At 43.2% G+C, this 16,151-nt stretch overlaps 1 protein-coding gene across 6 annotated transcripts in view; it reads left to right on the forward strand.

Annotated features, from left to right (window-relative positions):
- Positions 1-12,826, forward strand: part of LOC130149632 (ankyrin repeat domain-containing protein 26-like) — a 59,304-nt gene extending 46,478 nt beyond the window's left edge. For 4 of the 6 annotated variants that reach the window (XM_056339473.1, XM_056339474.1, XM_056339475.1 and 1 more), the window contains 6 exons: positions 791-1,072; positions 1,759-1,994; positions 2,755-3,001; positions 6,765-6,821; positions 9,718-9,763; positions 11,232-12,826. In XM_056339473.1, the coding sequence (XP_056195448.1) occupies positions 791-1,072; positions 1,759-1,994; positions 2,755-3,001; positions 6,765-6,821; positions 9,718-9,763; positions 11,232-11,380 (1,017 nt within the window). In that variant the 3' untranslated portion in view covers positions 11,381-12,826. Of the gene's footprint in view, positions 1-790; positions 1,073-1,758; positions 1,995-2,754; positions 3,002-6,764; positions 6,822-9,717; positions 9,764-11,231 lie in introns of those variants that run through there. The other 2 variants (XM_056339477.1, XM_056339478.1) reach the window with 2 other exon arrangements.
- Positions 12,827-16,151: the final 3,325 nt, after the last annotated feature.

Genomic DNA, 16,151 nt, shown 5'->3' on the forward strand with positions numbered 1-16,151 from the left:
GGTGTAAAGTTTCTACTTATGTTAGAGACTCTTTCAAGTGTTTACTATGCTGGTTTCCTCCACTTTTTTAAAAATAAAAGATGGGATATCATGTTTTATGGTTAATAGGTATAAACAATGTATGTTTCTGGAGGCAGAAAGAAGGGGATAGAGCTGTAGTTGACCAATGGGAACTATGGGAAGTCTGATATTTCCTGGAAATCTTTTGAAAACAAACTGCAGCTTTGGCCTAAAGAGACTGCCTTCTACCGCCACCGCTGTAAAAGCTGTGGTCTGAACCACTATTTCCAGATCTGTTAGCGTAATGGAAGAAAAGGGTACCCATTTCTTGTCTTGTCAGTTCTGTAATGAAGCTTTGACTGCGTGACAGCATGTAAAAATTCCTCTGAAGCACGATACATGTTTTTTTTCTTGATGAAACCAGAATGTGGCTGTGATGTAACCGGGTATGGGTGTGTTTAATTTTCCATGATCATATGAACATCTCACAGATGAATAGCCCTAGTCCTTTTCAACCTAGCCCTATGGGTGTAATGCCGCTAGTTTGGTACCTCTTGGTCTGTGACCCACTGCAGAACTGATAAAGGATGGGAACGTGAGGAATACTATCAGAAATTCTGTGAAAGCTGTTCTTGTTTTAAAAGAAGAGCCTGGTTTCACTTTTGTTCTAATACTGAATCAGCAGATGATAAATGCAGTCTTGATGGCCAACTCCTTTACCAGTTTTCACAGAATTGACTAATTTTAGATCCCTCTGAGTTCCCTTTTTGTTCCCCTCTTCTGTCTACAGGTTGATGAACTTTCCCAGCAGCTGGAGATAGAGTCTAAAAAATGCATGCAGCTAGAAGCACAAAATCACGATTTGCAAGAGGAGCTGTCCACCATGCGTGGGAACCATGAAAAACTGGAAAAGAGCAAAAGCCAGCTGAAAGAAGAGGTGGCTAATCTCAAACACCATGTGGATACTAACATGGTGGATCGCAGCTATTTAGAACAATACAAAAAAGAGGTGGAAGAACGAGCTGAACAAGAAATAAGACAAAAACTGCAAGAAGTCAATCTGTTTTTGCAGGTAAGTTAATTTCTTATGTGTGTCTGTTATATACTTTTGTTTTGGTTGTCATTTTTAGGGGTTTGGTTTTTTTTTGGTGCCTGATTCCATGTGTTACGTTATACTTCTGTTTTTCCTGAAGGGCAGTGGGAGAAGGGGATATGGTTGGGCAAGATGCTTTCATGTGTGTGCAATGTGCCTGCAGGCCCTGAATCAAAAGCTTGCCCAAGGTAGATTTTCATTTTGCAGTTCTTGGAGGGGTATCACTGTCCACGGGTCTTGTACTCATTGTTTATCCTTGAATGGGTATTGCAACTTAGAGTTGTCGCAGCCAGACATACACATCTTCCTTAGTCATTGTACAGGGGACAATGCTCAGAAAAGAAGTCACCACAGTTGCAGGGTGGGGTGTGAGGGTGAGGCAGACTCATAATTTCTTTGAGGAATGCTATGCCCTGTCCTACAGAGGTAGCGTTCTTTCATCAGTAGCTTGGATGAATAATAGTGCTAAGGTGGGGGTTCTTTCCGAATGAAAAGAATTATTTAATGTGGTAGTTCCAGGGTTCTGCCCTGGTCGCTGATGGCAGTGAGGAGGCCCAGTTGCCTCGCTGAGTAAAGCTGGGCCCTTGAAACTGGGTACATGCAATTGACTGGCGAGGAGAGTTCTCTTTTTCTTTGCGGTGGTTGAAAGTACGTATCTACTTCAGACGCAGGCAGCTTCCCAGGACAGATTAGAACAAATCAGAGCCAGTCATCATGCTTCACTGAGAAACCAGCTAAAACACAGAATTCGAGACCTCGAACGTGAACTGGACAGGATAAAAAATACCCAACAAGACAGTATTTTTCAAAAAGAATCCACACAGGCAGAAGTGGAAAAGTACAAAGACCTGTATCTGGAGGAAGTAAAAAACAGAAGATGCCTAGCAAATAAACTGGAAAGGTAAGTCCATGCTTTTTTGGGGTGGTAATAAGATACTACTTTTTTCCTCAAGCAGTTTTCTTCATTAAATACCCTTTCTACATCTGGTCAGCATTATGCACAAGATAGCATATTTGTGGTGAAAGTACCTTAAGGCTCCCCCCTCTTCATTGGAACTATCTTCATTTCTCTTCAGTGTTCCAGCAGTAACACCACCAATCATGGGCGTTAATAGGATATTTTTGAAGTTGATTTTGTTTTAACAGGCAGCCTTTTTGCCAGTCTCTAATCTCCTCTTCTTATTCTAAGTGTGGCAGAAAAGATAAATTTCATGTCCTCTACTGCTTGAATAAGGATAGGCCCTTCAGAGAACAGCGTTTGATGCTGTGAAGCGACATCAACAAAAATCTTTTGGCTTCCATTTTAGCAGCACGCCTTAGGTTTAAGCTTTCTTTAGGAAAGGAAGGGTAGCCCAGAGTTCTTACGCAGGCGATGTACCTTTCAGGAAAAGCTATGTAAACACACGGTGTGCACAGACTGCTTTGAGGCCTGAATGCTGAGAAGTCCAAAGTATTGGTTAACTCTTGCTGCTTCTTGCAGGTGGTGTGACTACTTAGAAATAGGCTCTCCAAAAAACCTCAGATCAAATCACGGGGATTTTTTTAGACCCTCTTAATCCTTTCCACTTTCAGAAGTCAAATAATAGTCAAAGACCTGGAGGGTAACTTTGCAGAAGTGTTACTACCAAGGATAATTCTTTGTGTGCTTCTGAACATTTCAGAGCTAATGAGAGACTAGCAGAAGCCAACGCTAAGCTCCTTCAGGCGCGCCATAGAAGCAAACCTTTAATTGCAAGTAGCGTTGTCACTGGAGGTCTGGCTGCAAGTCCAGTTCTGTATTCAACTGAACTGGGACATATTGGCAACAATCTGGCACTGAACAGAAGTCTAAGTCTAGGAGGAAGCTTCCTAAGCCCAGCCGTGAATACGTTAGCATCAAGAAACAGAGTTGAAGCCTACGTGGCTAAGGTAAGCGTCTTTAAATACTGTTCTCAACTAGTGTTGAAGCGTATCTGTAAGCAAGGTTGTGCTTTTCAGTCTAAACTTAGAATCCATTTATAGTTCCAAACCATATGCTCTCATATGCCAGAACAAATTGCTCATCATCAAAACAGTACACAACTAGGTGGTAGAACTGAAGACTTTTGGTCATCAGGGTTGTACAAGTTTCCAAAAGTGCTCAAAGACCAAAAAACACTGAGATCTAAATGATGAAGAGAAAGAATACTGTGGCATAGGAAGCTCCCAGATAGCTCTTCAGTAAAATTTAATGTGGCTGTCCCACCCCTGGCAGTGCTCAAGGCCAGGCTGGATGGGGCTTTGAGCAACCCTGTCTAGCAACCCATGGCAGGGGGTTGGAACTGGATGATCTTTAAGGTCCCTTCCAACCCAGCCCATTCTATGGATGACCTGTTATTAAAACAGCTAACTTCATGATGAGTGCAAAATCCCATCGGACATCTATGTTTGAGACACCTTTTCCTTCTTCACTGATCTTCGTTTTAGCAGTTTCTTCACCAGAACTTGTTTTAGTACAATACCAACAAAGGGATGCTTCAAAAATAGGATGATATGAACAGGATCACGTAACTTCTCACTTGAGTGTGGGATGTATGCTATGCATAGGAGGCATTTGTTTTTGTAGGTCCTGCTATGTGGACCTTTCTGATTTTGTACAAAAGCTGCAACCTCTGCAATACCTCTGGTCAAAGTATGCCCTGTAATTAGCAGTCAGCATGATCGCACATCCCTCTCAGAATGGTAAACATGATGTCATGAGACTTGGAAACCAGATGTCAGTAGTTGTAATCAGTTTCCCACCTAGCGTAGGACTGAGGCATGGACAAGCCTATTCAGTCAGTGTTCTGTCCCTCGCATATTCTGTCACTGAACAAATGTGAGGAGTATTTGTTCACTTTTAAGTCTTACCTCGGTTCAGTGGTCCCACCTACAGCGGAAAGAATCCATTTCACTAAGATGTCTGCATACTGCACCTGGTTTAAGAAAAAGAATAAAAACCCAAACAAGAAAACAAAAATAGGCAAAGCAGTGTGTAGGTAATGCGTAGCAGTGGCAGTTAAGAGATAACTTCTCTGTATCATTGTGAATGTGTTTTTGTGTCAGAGGGGTGGCCATAACACTACACAAAGAACGTGGGAGGCAATTAGTACAGTACCATCTGCAGGGATTATGCAGCATGCAAGCAGTAGAAAGGAGGCAAGATTCAGGGATCCACTGCAAAACTGAAATAAGGAGAAAGCCAGGACAAGGGAACAAGAGGGGCAGGCAGCAGGGAGCAAGTGAGGGCAGGGAAAAACGTCAGAGAGATGGGAGCGAGATGTTACAAGAAGAAAAAGGCAAAGAAGGAAACCATCCCACTTCTAGGAAAAAAGCTGTCCTAGTTTAAAAGAAAAGGGTTTAACAGTTGTGGTTTCTTTTTTTGAAGAAGAAACGGGAAAAAAAGAATAACCTCCCTGTGACTAAATGCAGCTGCACATCTTTTTGTGATATTTCTTCCTGTGATCACCAGTTAGGGAACAACTGAGACTAATTGTAATGGCACTGTTTGTAGCCTCAAGTCACCTGATGTTCGATGTATTCAGGGAAGTCTTAAAACCTGATCTTCTCTTGAGTCCTTCAGAAAAAAGAAACTTGAGTTCTCAGAGGTGCAGTAGTTGCTAGAGGACGTGCATCTAAGTGAGTATTTCACTTAGAACTGCTGGCTTAATTTTTCTCAGTTGGGTGCAGTATGTCATGTGTGTAACGTGCATCTGAAAGAAGGGGATTGAATTGGAACGTAAGACACTTAAGAAGTAACAAAAGGGAAAAACTGCACATATCCCTCTGCATACAATAATGGGTGGCAAATCAAAATCAGTTTCCAAATTCAAAATTACCAGATGCACAGTCTGTGCTGTCATTTCCACAGGAGTCCCGTGCCATTCAGGAGGCAAGCTGGAGCATGAGGGAGGAGTTCAGAGATTCTAGTTTTAGTCTATTTTGAAATGCTTTGCTGCTTGTGCTGCTTAGTATTCTGTCTGTTCACCAGACTGTTTCAAGACAGAAGAATTTCGCTGACTCTAAGCCTTTTCTTCAATTCACTGTTTACTTCAATTATGCCTCAGGTTTGTTTTCCCACTAACCTGGTTCCCTTCTACAGAATTTGCCTTGCCTTTAAATTCAGGATGCGCAGTGCTGCCTTGGCTGGAGATGGCAAATGCTTCTGCCACTAAAGCTCGTAATGACAGGGAGTTACGAAGCTTAAATTGCAGTGTGCCTCAGGTAGTCCTTTTGCACTTCTTTTTTTTAGTCAAAGCTCTCTTCAGATTTGGCGTTCCTTGTAGTAGCTTCCTCAAGGTGAGAAAGGTTATTGGAAGCAGAGAACATGCAAGCCATTCTTAAGAGGAAGATGTTGATGTAAATTTTGTTTGTGCAGAAGCTTTGAGAGAGCTTCAGGGGCAAAGAGGTGAAAATAGTCCACACTGCTGTTATTCAAAGTGATGGTGTTTATTCCCACATCCACTGCAGCTGTTGGAAAAAACACTGGTAAACGATGCTGACAGGAGGAAGAAGTGCTCCACTAGCAAATGGACACGGTTTCTTCTTTAGACTTAACTAAGGAATTTGGTGTTTAAAGGCTTGAAAGATTGCACCGTTTTCCTAAACATGAGGCGTGAATATCAGTGATTACACATAGAGCCTTACATGTTGAAGATGGTCATGTCGCAAGTTCAGCAAAAAATGAGCATGTTATTCTTAAAAAAAGCATAAAGAAATGTGTTCCATTACAGTATAGCCCCTTCCCCTTCATCAAATATATATGCTACAGAAATGAGTAACCCTGAAGTGGAAGTGCAAAAGGATCTTTAAAAATACAAAAAAGTTCGTATTGGCACAAGTTTATTAACCAGTAGAATCCCAATCCCATGCAAATGTCTTTGGGTTTTTTTGGTGGTTTTTATTTTTATTAGAACTCCAGTAGTGTGGAATAAATTACAAGTACTTGACAAATTCTGTGCATGTAATTAGACAGTGACTGTAGCAATGAGCAATTCATTATGTTCTGGAAGGAGGTTGACTGAAACTTGTTCCGTTTCATAGTAGGACTTGTGTCGTAAGAAGGATGTACGTGCATGTTGCCTCTCCTTTACAGGAATAAAGAGATCTTTGATGGGGTCTTTTTGTCTTTTTATGATCTGATGTACTGATTCCCAAGCTGCTGATGAATTGGCGTGTCACCATCCAGAACTAAATTGAATCAAGATGATGAAACACAAGTACGAGGCACTGTTAGTGGTCTGTGTACTGTAATTTCAGACCTGCTGCCTTAGTCCATAGACTAAGGCAAGGAGTGTCTCCTGCAAGCGCTGCAAGGAGATTTTGGGACTGGAGTCCTGTTGTTAGGTTTAACAAATGACAAGCTTAAATCCTAACAGTTGTGCCAAAGGCTGGTGAAAATGAACGTGGGTGTCTTGATAGAAAAGGATAGTGAACTCTGCAACCAGGGTGAATCAGTGGATAAATGAAACCAGTTTTGCTACGTAATGTGGGAAGGGAAATGTCTGCTTCCTACTTAATCCTTCAATTTCTGTTCCGTTTCTGATTTGGTTTTCTGCACTCTTGTAGCAGTCTTTATTGTTAGCTTTTTTACTTGCTTCATTTACATGTAGGCCATGTTCTTGTTTCTCACTGAAGACCTGTGAACTTAAGGCCGTTTTTCTTTCTTCTTCAGCTCCTTAATCAAAAATCTGTCCGTCTCTCTCTTCTCTGCAGCCAGATACATGGCAAGGTTTGTAGCCAGCATTGTTTAATGTTGGGTGGTATTTTATACTGGAAATGTTGTCTATTTATGCTGTTAGGTTTTGATTACAACTTACTGATGTATTCACATTTTCCTAACACTGCACGTATTTTTGAACTTTAGTTTGTCCAAGTGAAAGAATGACTGTTGCAGAGTACTTTCCTGCTTTATGTATTTGTAGTGTTACGGCTTCTGTGGTAGTTAACCATCTGAAAGATGATAATCTATGGATTTAATCTGTTAGCATGGAACTTCTTTGAACTATAGGAGTAGGCTGGTTTACCCTCCTTGCCAGTTCTCATATTCAAAAAGTTCTCGGTGGTCACAGCAGTTGTGTCTGGAGTACCAGTACTGTTCTGAAGTTGAGTTCCTAGACTCTGAGCGTCATCTCATGGAGTCTTACTGGATCCAGCTCACTTTGTGCTGAAGCAGCCTGTGTGGATAAGTAGTAAGTCACCACCACTTTCTGAAAAAGAACTGTTGAGAAGGTGACTGCTGCAAATGAACACCTGGTGTGTTAACTGCCTGCCTGAAGAGATGTGCGGTGAGGTGAGAGCTACCCGCTCAGGAGGTTTGGGATACTCAGCTGTGATGCCTTTCCCAGGGGTGTGGGGGGAAGGAGAACAGTGGAGGCAAGTTAAGGTCCGCAGAGGTGTATTTTGCCTGGCTCTTCATCCATTCCCTTTTCAGAAATCAGTGTATTGGCTTTATTTCCACCTATTTCTCTTCCCTCAGACATGGGTGAGAATCACAAAGACATTGATGGAATGAATAAGAGAAAAACAAGATCTTTTTCTTCTCTTGATCGATTCATACATGTTGCAGAGGGTCCTGTGGACCTTCTAGTCATTGTGAAGACTCCAGAAACCAGGGAAAGTGGTTTCTTCTAACACCTCAACTACTACTTCTTTGCTTGGGATTGGTCCTGGGTTTGGGTCTTATTTTGGTCTAGGCATTAGTTTACCTGCTTTTTTCTGTTACCTGTGTCTCATCTCAGGTGTTAGGGGGTCCTTTCTCCCCAGGATTTTGCTTCTGCTTGTACCTGCTTGAAAACAATTAGAGATCGGGGGGGGCGGGGGTCCTTTTCCATTGTTCATGAAGCTCTGTTGGCACAGAGTATTTCAATGAAGTATCACAGGGTGGTGCTTCTCCTGGAGGAGCTGGTGAATTTGGTCACAGCTGTCCCTGTGTTCCTGGAGAGAGGAGCCCTTCCCTCCGCTTTGCTGGTTTACAGCCCCGCTTCTTTGACCCTTGCAGCTACTGCCTGTTACTGCTTCTCTTGTGAGGGTAAGCAGAGCAGTTTCCTTCCTGAGGCTCTTGCTCTCTCTGTCCTGTTGAGTACATTGTACAGTGTTTCCATTCTTCTTGTTGTCATGTTGCTAGGTGGGTCTGCTCATTTCATAAAATAAATGCTTCTTCCCCCAGGAATTCAGTACTAAAATCAGAGAATCACAGAATGGGTGAGAGTGGAAGGAGCCTCTAGAGATCATCTAGTCCAACCTCACCCCGGCTGGAAGCAGGGCCAGCCGTAGCAGGTTTCTCACTGTGCTGTCCGGCCAGGTTTTTTACGTCTCCAAGGATGGACACTGCACAACCTTTTCTGGGCAACTTGTTCCAGTGTTTGTCCATGCTTAAAATTATTTTTTTTAAAAAAGTATAAAAATCCTTACGTTAAAATATCCTCTATTTGGATTTGTGCCTGTTCCTCTTGTTCTTTTGCTTGGCACCACTGAGAAGAGTGTGGCTCCATCATCTTTACTCTCCCCACCAGGTATTTATACACATCGATAAGGTCCCCCTGAGCTTTCCTGTACTCCAGTAAAGAAACAGTTGCAGCTCTCAGCCTCTCCATATAGCTCACAAGGTCCAAGCCCTGCAGCGTTTTCATGGCCATCATAGGCCTGGAAGCTGTATGATAGCTATTTTGAAATTCGCTTCTGTGTGTCACAAATTTGATGGAAAAAATGTAGGAATAACAAGTATCATCAAATGTAAACAGCAGCATATAGCGCTTGGACTACTGACTCTTAAAGAGATGTGATTCCTTCTTGTGAAGGCTTCTGAAGGCAGAATCATAAGTGAGAATAACTTAATTGGTAACAGTACCGACTTTCTAGGGGAGAAAAGGTATAAGTGCTCCTTTCTAGTGATCCAGCCTGATTCCAGCTACATAACAAATCCCACAGCACTTGCTGCGTAGAAGCTGTAGCTGTGGTTATCTTTTCTTAGTACAAAGTTTGCAAGAAAAAATTGTGTGCACTTTTGTATTTTTATAAACGTGTGTCATGGTATTTGCAATTACAATAAAGAAAAATTTTGGCGTGGTCTGTAGGAGCTCTTTCAATTTCCCATCTTAAAGTGGAGAAAAGAAGAATATCGGCACACGCTTTTTTCTATACAAACGGTATATGTCAATCCTGCAGCAGCTGCTGTTGCGCCTCTTCTCTTTATGAAGTTGCAGGAGCCAGGCTCAGCTGGCTGATTTGTCCCCGGGGATGGCATTTGTCCATATCTCGGCATCTAGCTGACATTCTGTTCATGTGTTTGATGCTAAACTGTAGCCATACCTTCATTGTAATAACTGCGCTAGGCTTTCTTGCTTTCTTCCTGTGTATTTTTTTAACTGCCCAGTTATAATCCAGCTGGTGAGTTACAGATTGTTTTGTGCTACAGTTAAACGTTGCTGAGCAATGAGGCGGCTGCAGCCTGCCTGACCAAAAGTTTCTCTTTAGTAAAAATCAAACCCCAAACCAAGATGTCTCTGTTTGGAATGATATTTTTAGGTTTTATCTCATTATGTGTGGGTTTTAAGAATGTTTTAGAAGTTTAATATTAGAAAAATGTAACTGTTAAAATATTAACTGTATTTTCTGTATAATTCTAGGTACGGCAGGAACTAGATGAAAAAATCACTAAAGAACTTGAACAAGGTAATGTGTCATTATGTTAGTTTTTAAGGAAAGAGTGTTCCTAACTCTTGAACATAATGGCTTGAAAGCTGTCAAGTTCCTGTGCTAAGCACAGGGGTTTTTTCTGCTAGCTTTCCAGTTTAGACTTGAACATGAAAAATTCCTGCTTACCGAAACATTGTGTAGAATGTTACGCAGTTGCCTGAAAAAACCAAGTGCAAAGAAAACTAACCCATTTCCTCTACACAGGTGGCTTAAGCTGAAGTCACCTTTTGCTAGAGTGAATCCTTGAGCACAAACATCAAACATAAAAGAAGCCCTGAGATTTTCATAGACTTCAGCCATCACTGCTTCTTCCAAGTGCATCAGTTGCATTCCGCACTAAATCAGACCACACATGTTCTCTGCTGTTGGGTCTGGATTTTTGCTGTTTCTTATTCACTGCTTGTATTTGTAGCTTATATGTTGCAGTCTTTTTTGAATAAGCAAGAAAAACATAATTAGTGATAAAAGATACCTTTTCTTGAGGAAAAGATCATTTAGGAGCACTTAGGCAAACGTAAGTTGAATGCTTTTAACACATAGCATAAAACATGCTCTATAATAGGAGGCCAGGTGTCCAAAGAGGAATTCCACCTATTTCATGGTAGTTGCTCCTCTGGAGTCACTGCTTTGCTTTGCAGTGACTGGTGCTATTTCAAAGCAGGTAGCCCTTGAGAGAATTTCCTTCTGTTCCTGCATGCTTTTAATAATACAGAGAGTGTTTAGCTGTAGCTTCACAGCTCTTTGCATGTGTCCAAATGGACACAAAGCCATCACATTTCATCCACGTGCATTTTGAACATAATTGTGCATCTGCTAGGTGTCATAGAGTGCGTTTGGTTTCAGGACCTTCTCTGAAAAATGTGGCTGGAGAAGGATAGTAAAGGTGGGTTTGCTTTCATTGAGTATGTGTTTTTGTGGAGGAAAGAGGGTTTTGCCAGGGTGAGTTACAAAGACATGCCTCAAAGAAAGTGCCAGGCTGGGAGACTTGTCCTGGCCTGACTGCATTGCACAGATGTTTGCATTTTCACAGGCGGATTCTTTTTAAGTGTGTCACAGAGAATGCAGAAGCTGGTTTTTAGGAGTAGAGTTCCAATAAATCGCTGCTTTGAACATGTAACGAAAACAGATACTTGAGGTTCAAGAGGGGGCTCAATTTAGCACCGGTGTAAGCAGGAGTCATTTGTGGATTCCCTGAAGATGTTCAATGTGTAGCCTATAGAATTTCTTTCACTGGCTTTAGAAATGCTGTTGACTGGTAAGTAAATGTGGAAAAAGATTGTTTCTTCCTTTGTGCCTAGCCCTTTGATTGTTATGTTCCCTTGGAAGTTTTTAAATCTCTTTCTGGACTGTAGTCTCTCCAGTTACCCATAATGTTTTTATAGTGACTGATTTGGCCCTGTCTAGTGTAAAAGCAACACTGGAATCTCGTCTCTCTTCTCCCTAGCCACTGCTGAACTTGAAACTGGATCTGCCGGAGCTTCTCCCATGGTATCGACTGATGGATCTTCAAGAAATATCCATGTTGACCAGGATCCCCTTTGCAGGGCGATACAGGAGTACCGTGATGTTTTAACCAAAAATTACCTGATTTGAACAGAATGCTGGGAAAAAGTTCTGGAAATCATTTTGTTTACATAGTGCATCTATAGTTTCTCATCCCACAGTTCAGATGTGAAAATGCGTTTAGTGCAATCTGAATATAAACTCTAAGTCTATTAAATGGATGTCAAGCACATTGCACTTGCCTGTTGGTTTATTGATGCATAGTTGTTTTATTTTGCACTCACCATAAGAAGCCTAGGTATTTTTTTCTGACTAGCAGAATGACTCATCTTGATTCCTGAGCTTGACAGAATTGTCAAAATGTTTCTTATTAAGGTAGATGCATTACTTTTCTCCACTGATGTCCTGTGTTTTAACAAAAACGTTCCTTTTGTTCTGCTTGATCCTTTCACCCTATGTGTTTTTAATGTTTCAAGTGTTATTTTAATGCTTAGGATGTCATTTGATGTGATTTGAGCCTGCTGCTTCAGTCCAGATGCTGTAAATATTTCTGTGGATAAAGTGAAATCTTTACGTTTCATGCTGGAGAACAGAGCACTTTACATTGCTGTCACTTTATGCGCCTTAGGTTTAAAATTACTGTGAGTGTATAGTAGTGCCAAGAATGTTATGTGGCGGTTTTGGTATGTTTGTTTTGTATCACAGAGCGGGTGAGGTTGGAAAGGACCTCTGGAGGTCACCTGTTCTAGCTCCCCTGCTCAAGGAAGACCACCTAGAGCTGGTTGCCCAAGATCGTGCTGGCTTTTATCTCCAGGATGGAGCCTCCACGGCCTCGTGGGCAGCCTGTGCTAGTGCTCCGTCACCCTAATAGTAAAGAAACATTTCCTGATGTTCAGCCTCAACCCTCCGTGTTTCGGTTTGCGCCCATTGCCTCTCACAGTATTCGTGTTGAGGTTTGTATCAAAAATCGCTGCAGCTGTAGACATTCACAGTTACTACATCAGCAGCTGTGGGGCACCTGAAACACTTCATGCGCGGGAAAAATGAATGTTAATATATTAATTTGCAGTCTCCTCAGTACTTTCCAAAACTTGTATGAGAGGATAGCCAATCTTTTTGTTGCAGCTAGCAGCTGATGGTATGGTGGCTGTAGCCCAGATGTTAGCCAGTGTTCTGGGACATTTGTGTCAATAAAAGCAGCAGTTTTACTTATTTCAGGGAGTTAGCTGTTGTTACTGAAGATCTGCGTTGTCGTTTCCTGTCCACAGAACTCAGTAGCGATCAGAAGATGATAGAGCAAAGTCCCAGTTCTGGAAAAGGAAGAATGGTTGTCGCCAGATGAATTAAGACTGGAAAAATTTGGGGGTTTTACTCACTAATTCAAGGACTTGAGTTAACAGGCAGTGAGGAAAGCGATGAATGTTGCTGTGACACTGTTCCTTTTTATATGAATACATATTTGTGAAGTTAATATACTGTATTTAATTCCAGATATTGTTTCAACTTGAAATTTAATAAACTCTGTCATCTAGTATATGTCTTTGTTTTATAGTTCCCCTTCTTGACATGACTTTCTACCCCTTTCCCTAACCGTACAGCTCTCCCGAGCTCTCCTCTGCTCGCTTCAGCTCTGTTCACAGCTGCACCTTCAGCCTGTCCTGGAGGCCAGGTGAAAGGCCAGCACCTGTGTATGTCCTTTTCCACAATTGTTAAGACCACGGACTGGAGTTGTGGTATTGCTAATGCTCAGTTCCCAGACTCTTCCTGTATTTTAGAGCAATCCTTCCTGTGGTTTGGGCGGAAGGTAGCAGGTGAGCTTCTGGTGGCCATGAAATGCCGGGAAATCCCACAGGTTTTGATCCCATGGGGAGCCAGCCAATGTGTAGCTGCAAAGGCAAAAGGTGTAACGGAATTTCTCCAGCCTGCACCAGAGTGGTCACAGAGAAGTGACTTTCTAGTGTCCCTCCACAGAGGAAGCAGGGACAGAACATCCTGACATTCACTTTGTGTTGTCATTGTGATGAACTCAGACACGACCTGTGCTCAAGTTTCTTAACCTGCGCTCTGCTGCCAGTTGTTAGTGAGAGGGGAAAGCTCTTGGCTGGTGGAGCAGCAGAACAGAAATTCAGTGTTGGCATCTGCCATAACAGGCATTGATAGCAGTTATGATGAGGGTGAGGGGAGTAAAGAGAAGTCCAGGCAATTCCTTCGCTTGAAAGTCCATCTCCAGTGTCACTGTGGGGCAGGAGAGGGCATGGCACTTAAGGGAGGCTCCTGAGGCCTGGAAGATGGGGAACGTCTGTCCCATCTTCAAGGGCAAGACAGAGAAGCTGGGGAACTACAGCCTTATCCTGCTGCCTGGGAAGGTGATGGAGCACATACTCTGGAAGCCGTTTCCAAAGATGTTAGGGACAAGAAGTTGGTAGGGAAGAGCCAGCATGGGTTTGCAAAGGGTGAAATGGTGCCACACTAATCTGGTACCTTTCTAGCAATGTGTGAGTAATCGAGTGGACAGAGGAGGAGCAGTGCGTGTTGCTGACCTTGACTTCAGCAAGGCTTTCTCTGGCTTGTGCATTAACAGTCGAGTTCAGGTTTTGGAACTTCCGGATCTCTTTCCAAAGAAGAAAGCAAGTGTGTTTCTTGATTTCTTTGCTAAGATACATTAGAAACCCTTTTCGGTCAGTAGCTACAAGCAGGTTGCAGATCTTTGCAATCACTTGTATGGAATAAACAATTCTGTTTCAGAAAATCTTATTATGCCAGTCACTTTTTCCTCATGAGCAAATGTGTCAGAAGTTTTGCAGGTTTTGCTGTCTTCAAAATGTGTTGAGTCATGGCTACAAAACATTAGTTTTTCATTGTTACTTATTAGCAGAGTAGCAGTTGAGTAGTGCTACTGCAGCACTAGTATGTCTGCACAGCGAGTCCTGGCTTCTGAAACGTCCGGGCATTTGCTTATAATTCATTGCCGATGGCTGCCACTGATGGCTGTTTCACTGATGCTTTGCAGAGGGAACATAAATCCGGTGTCCCGTAAGCATGCTGACCAACTCCGTCCTGTTTTCATCCTGCCTCTACCCTAGAAGTACCTCTCACCACACTTACCTGGCTACAGAGATAAAGCACTTGTTAATCAAAACAGACAAGCTACACATTCTATATACCTAGGAAAGCCTTGGTAAATGCTGCTTTACTGCTGGCTGTCAGCGAGAAGCGGAGGTTACTGGCTGCTGGGCAAACCAGTGTTAACATCGAGCAGGACCACGAGGGAAAGCCTAGGCAAGTCACGGAACTTCAGTGATGACGTGTCTGTTTTCTGGTTGCCAGTGAAAACCCTGCTCTCAAATGGGGGTGGCTGGTTCCTGCTGCTTGTTGGGAACCACCTGAAAGCGGTGCCGTGTCGCGGGTTAACCCCGGCTGGTAACCAAGTGCCACGCAGCCCCTCGCTCACTGCCCCCTCACCCAGAGGGATGGGGAGGAGAGTTGGAAAGGAATGTAAAACTCAAAGGTTGAGATAAGAACAATTTAGTAATTGAAACAGAATAAAAATGAAAGAGCAATAATGACGGTAACAGTTATAATGGAAGGGGCGAGGGAAAGAAGAAGATCCAGAGGAAGAAAGGAACACGAGGTGCACAACACAACGGACCGATGCCCAGCCAGTCCCCAAGCAACAACCCCCCTGCCCCAGCCAACCCCAGGTATATATATACCAAGCACGACGTCCCATGGTATGGAATACCTCTTTGGCTGGTTCAGGTCAGCAGACCTGGCTGTGTCCCCTCCCAACCCCTCGTGCCCCTCCAGCCTTTTTGCTAAGAAGGCCTGAGGGACTGAAAAGTCTCACATCAGAGCCAAAACACAGCACTGTGCTAGCTCCTAAGCTAATTAACGCCATCCCAGCTGAAACCAGGGCGTGCTGCTACCACACCTGACCATACGCAAGCTCACTATGCTGAAGCAGAGCTGTGTCCTGTTCTATAAAGCAGGGAACTGATCTTCTGTGCAGGTGTTTATCTTTCATAATTTCCGACTAAGCATCTGGACCAGTAACCTAGCGTCTTTAGTACTTGACCACACACTATTTGCACACAGCGAGTGCATGCCCAGGGTTCTTTTTTTCATTTTGTCTGTCCCATGCAAACAGTGCAGGCAAATCGCATGTGACCAAGGGAATTTCAGTTTGTTCCTGCTCCCCACTGCCAGTGTTCCTTGCACCCCAGAGCAAGGAGTTCAAACAAAGAATGCCTTTCTTAAGCAAGGCAGAAATGTATGAGACTTTGAACAAACAGCATGCCAAGAGATGTTTCCCACTACCAAACCACATCTCTTCAACTATGCCTATTAGTGGAGCATTTTCTCTAACGTGAGCTTTGGTTTCTTTCCTATCCACCACACCTCCAGCTCCAGACCATAGTGTCAGGCAATTCCTACTGCCAAATCCAGTAGGCTGATGAGGATGTGACAGTACAAAAACATGTATAGCTACATATACAAAGATACATGCATGTAGGTACGTCTGTAGACAGAGATACCTAGCTAGGTACAGGTACTACAGCGTGGATCTCTCTAGCAGCCTACAGGATTTGGCAAGCCCCTTCCTCCGGGTCCTTAATTTGGGTTCCTGCCCACCCTTGGGCCTCTCTGCTCCCCTGAGCTGGTGCAGATGGGCCTCTGAAGAGCTGGCAGCTCCTGTGATGGGCCTGGGTGCAGCTGGAGCAGGGTATTATTCCAGTGTCCCACCCCACCTGCACCCTGTCTCTTTTGTGGGGGGCAAGCAGAAAAGCTTTTATCATGTAATCCAACACTTGACGACTCGGTGCCTCACCGCCTTCCAGCATGCATATGGGTCAGATTTCTC

This window comes from Falco biarmicus, chromosome 5, assembly GCF_023638135.1.
Source record: "Falco biarmicus isolate bFalBia1 chromosome 5, bFalBia1.pri, whole genome shotgun sequence".
Taxonomy (NCBI): Eukaryota; Metazoa; Chordata; class Aves; order Falconiformes; family Falconidae; genus Falco; species Falco biarmicus.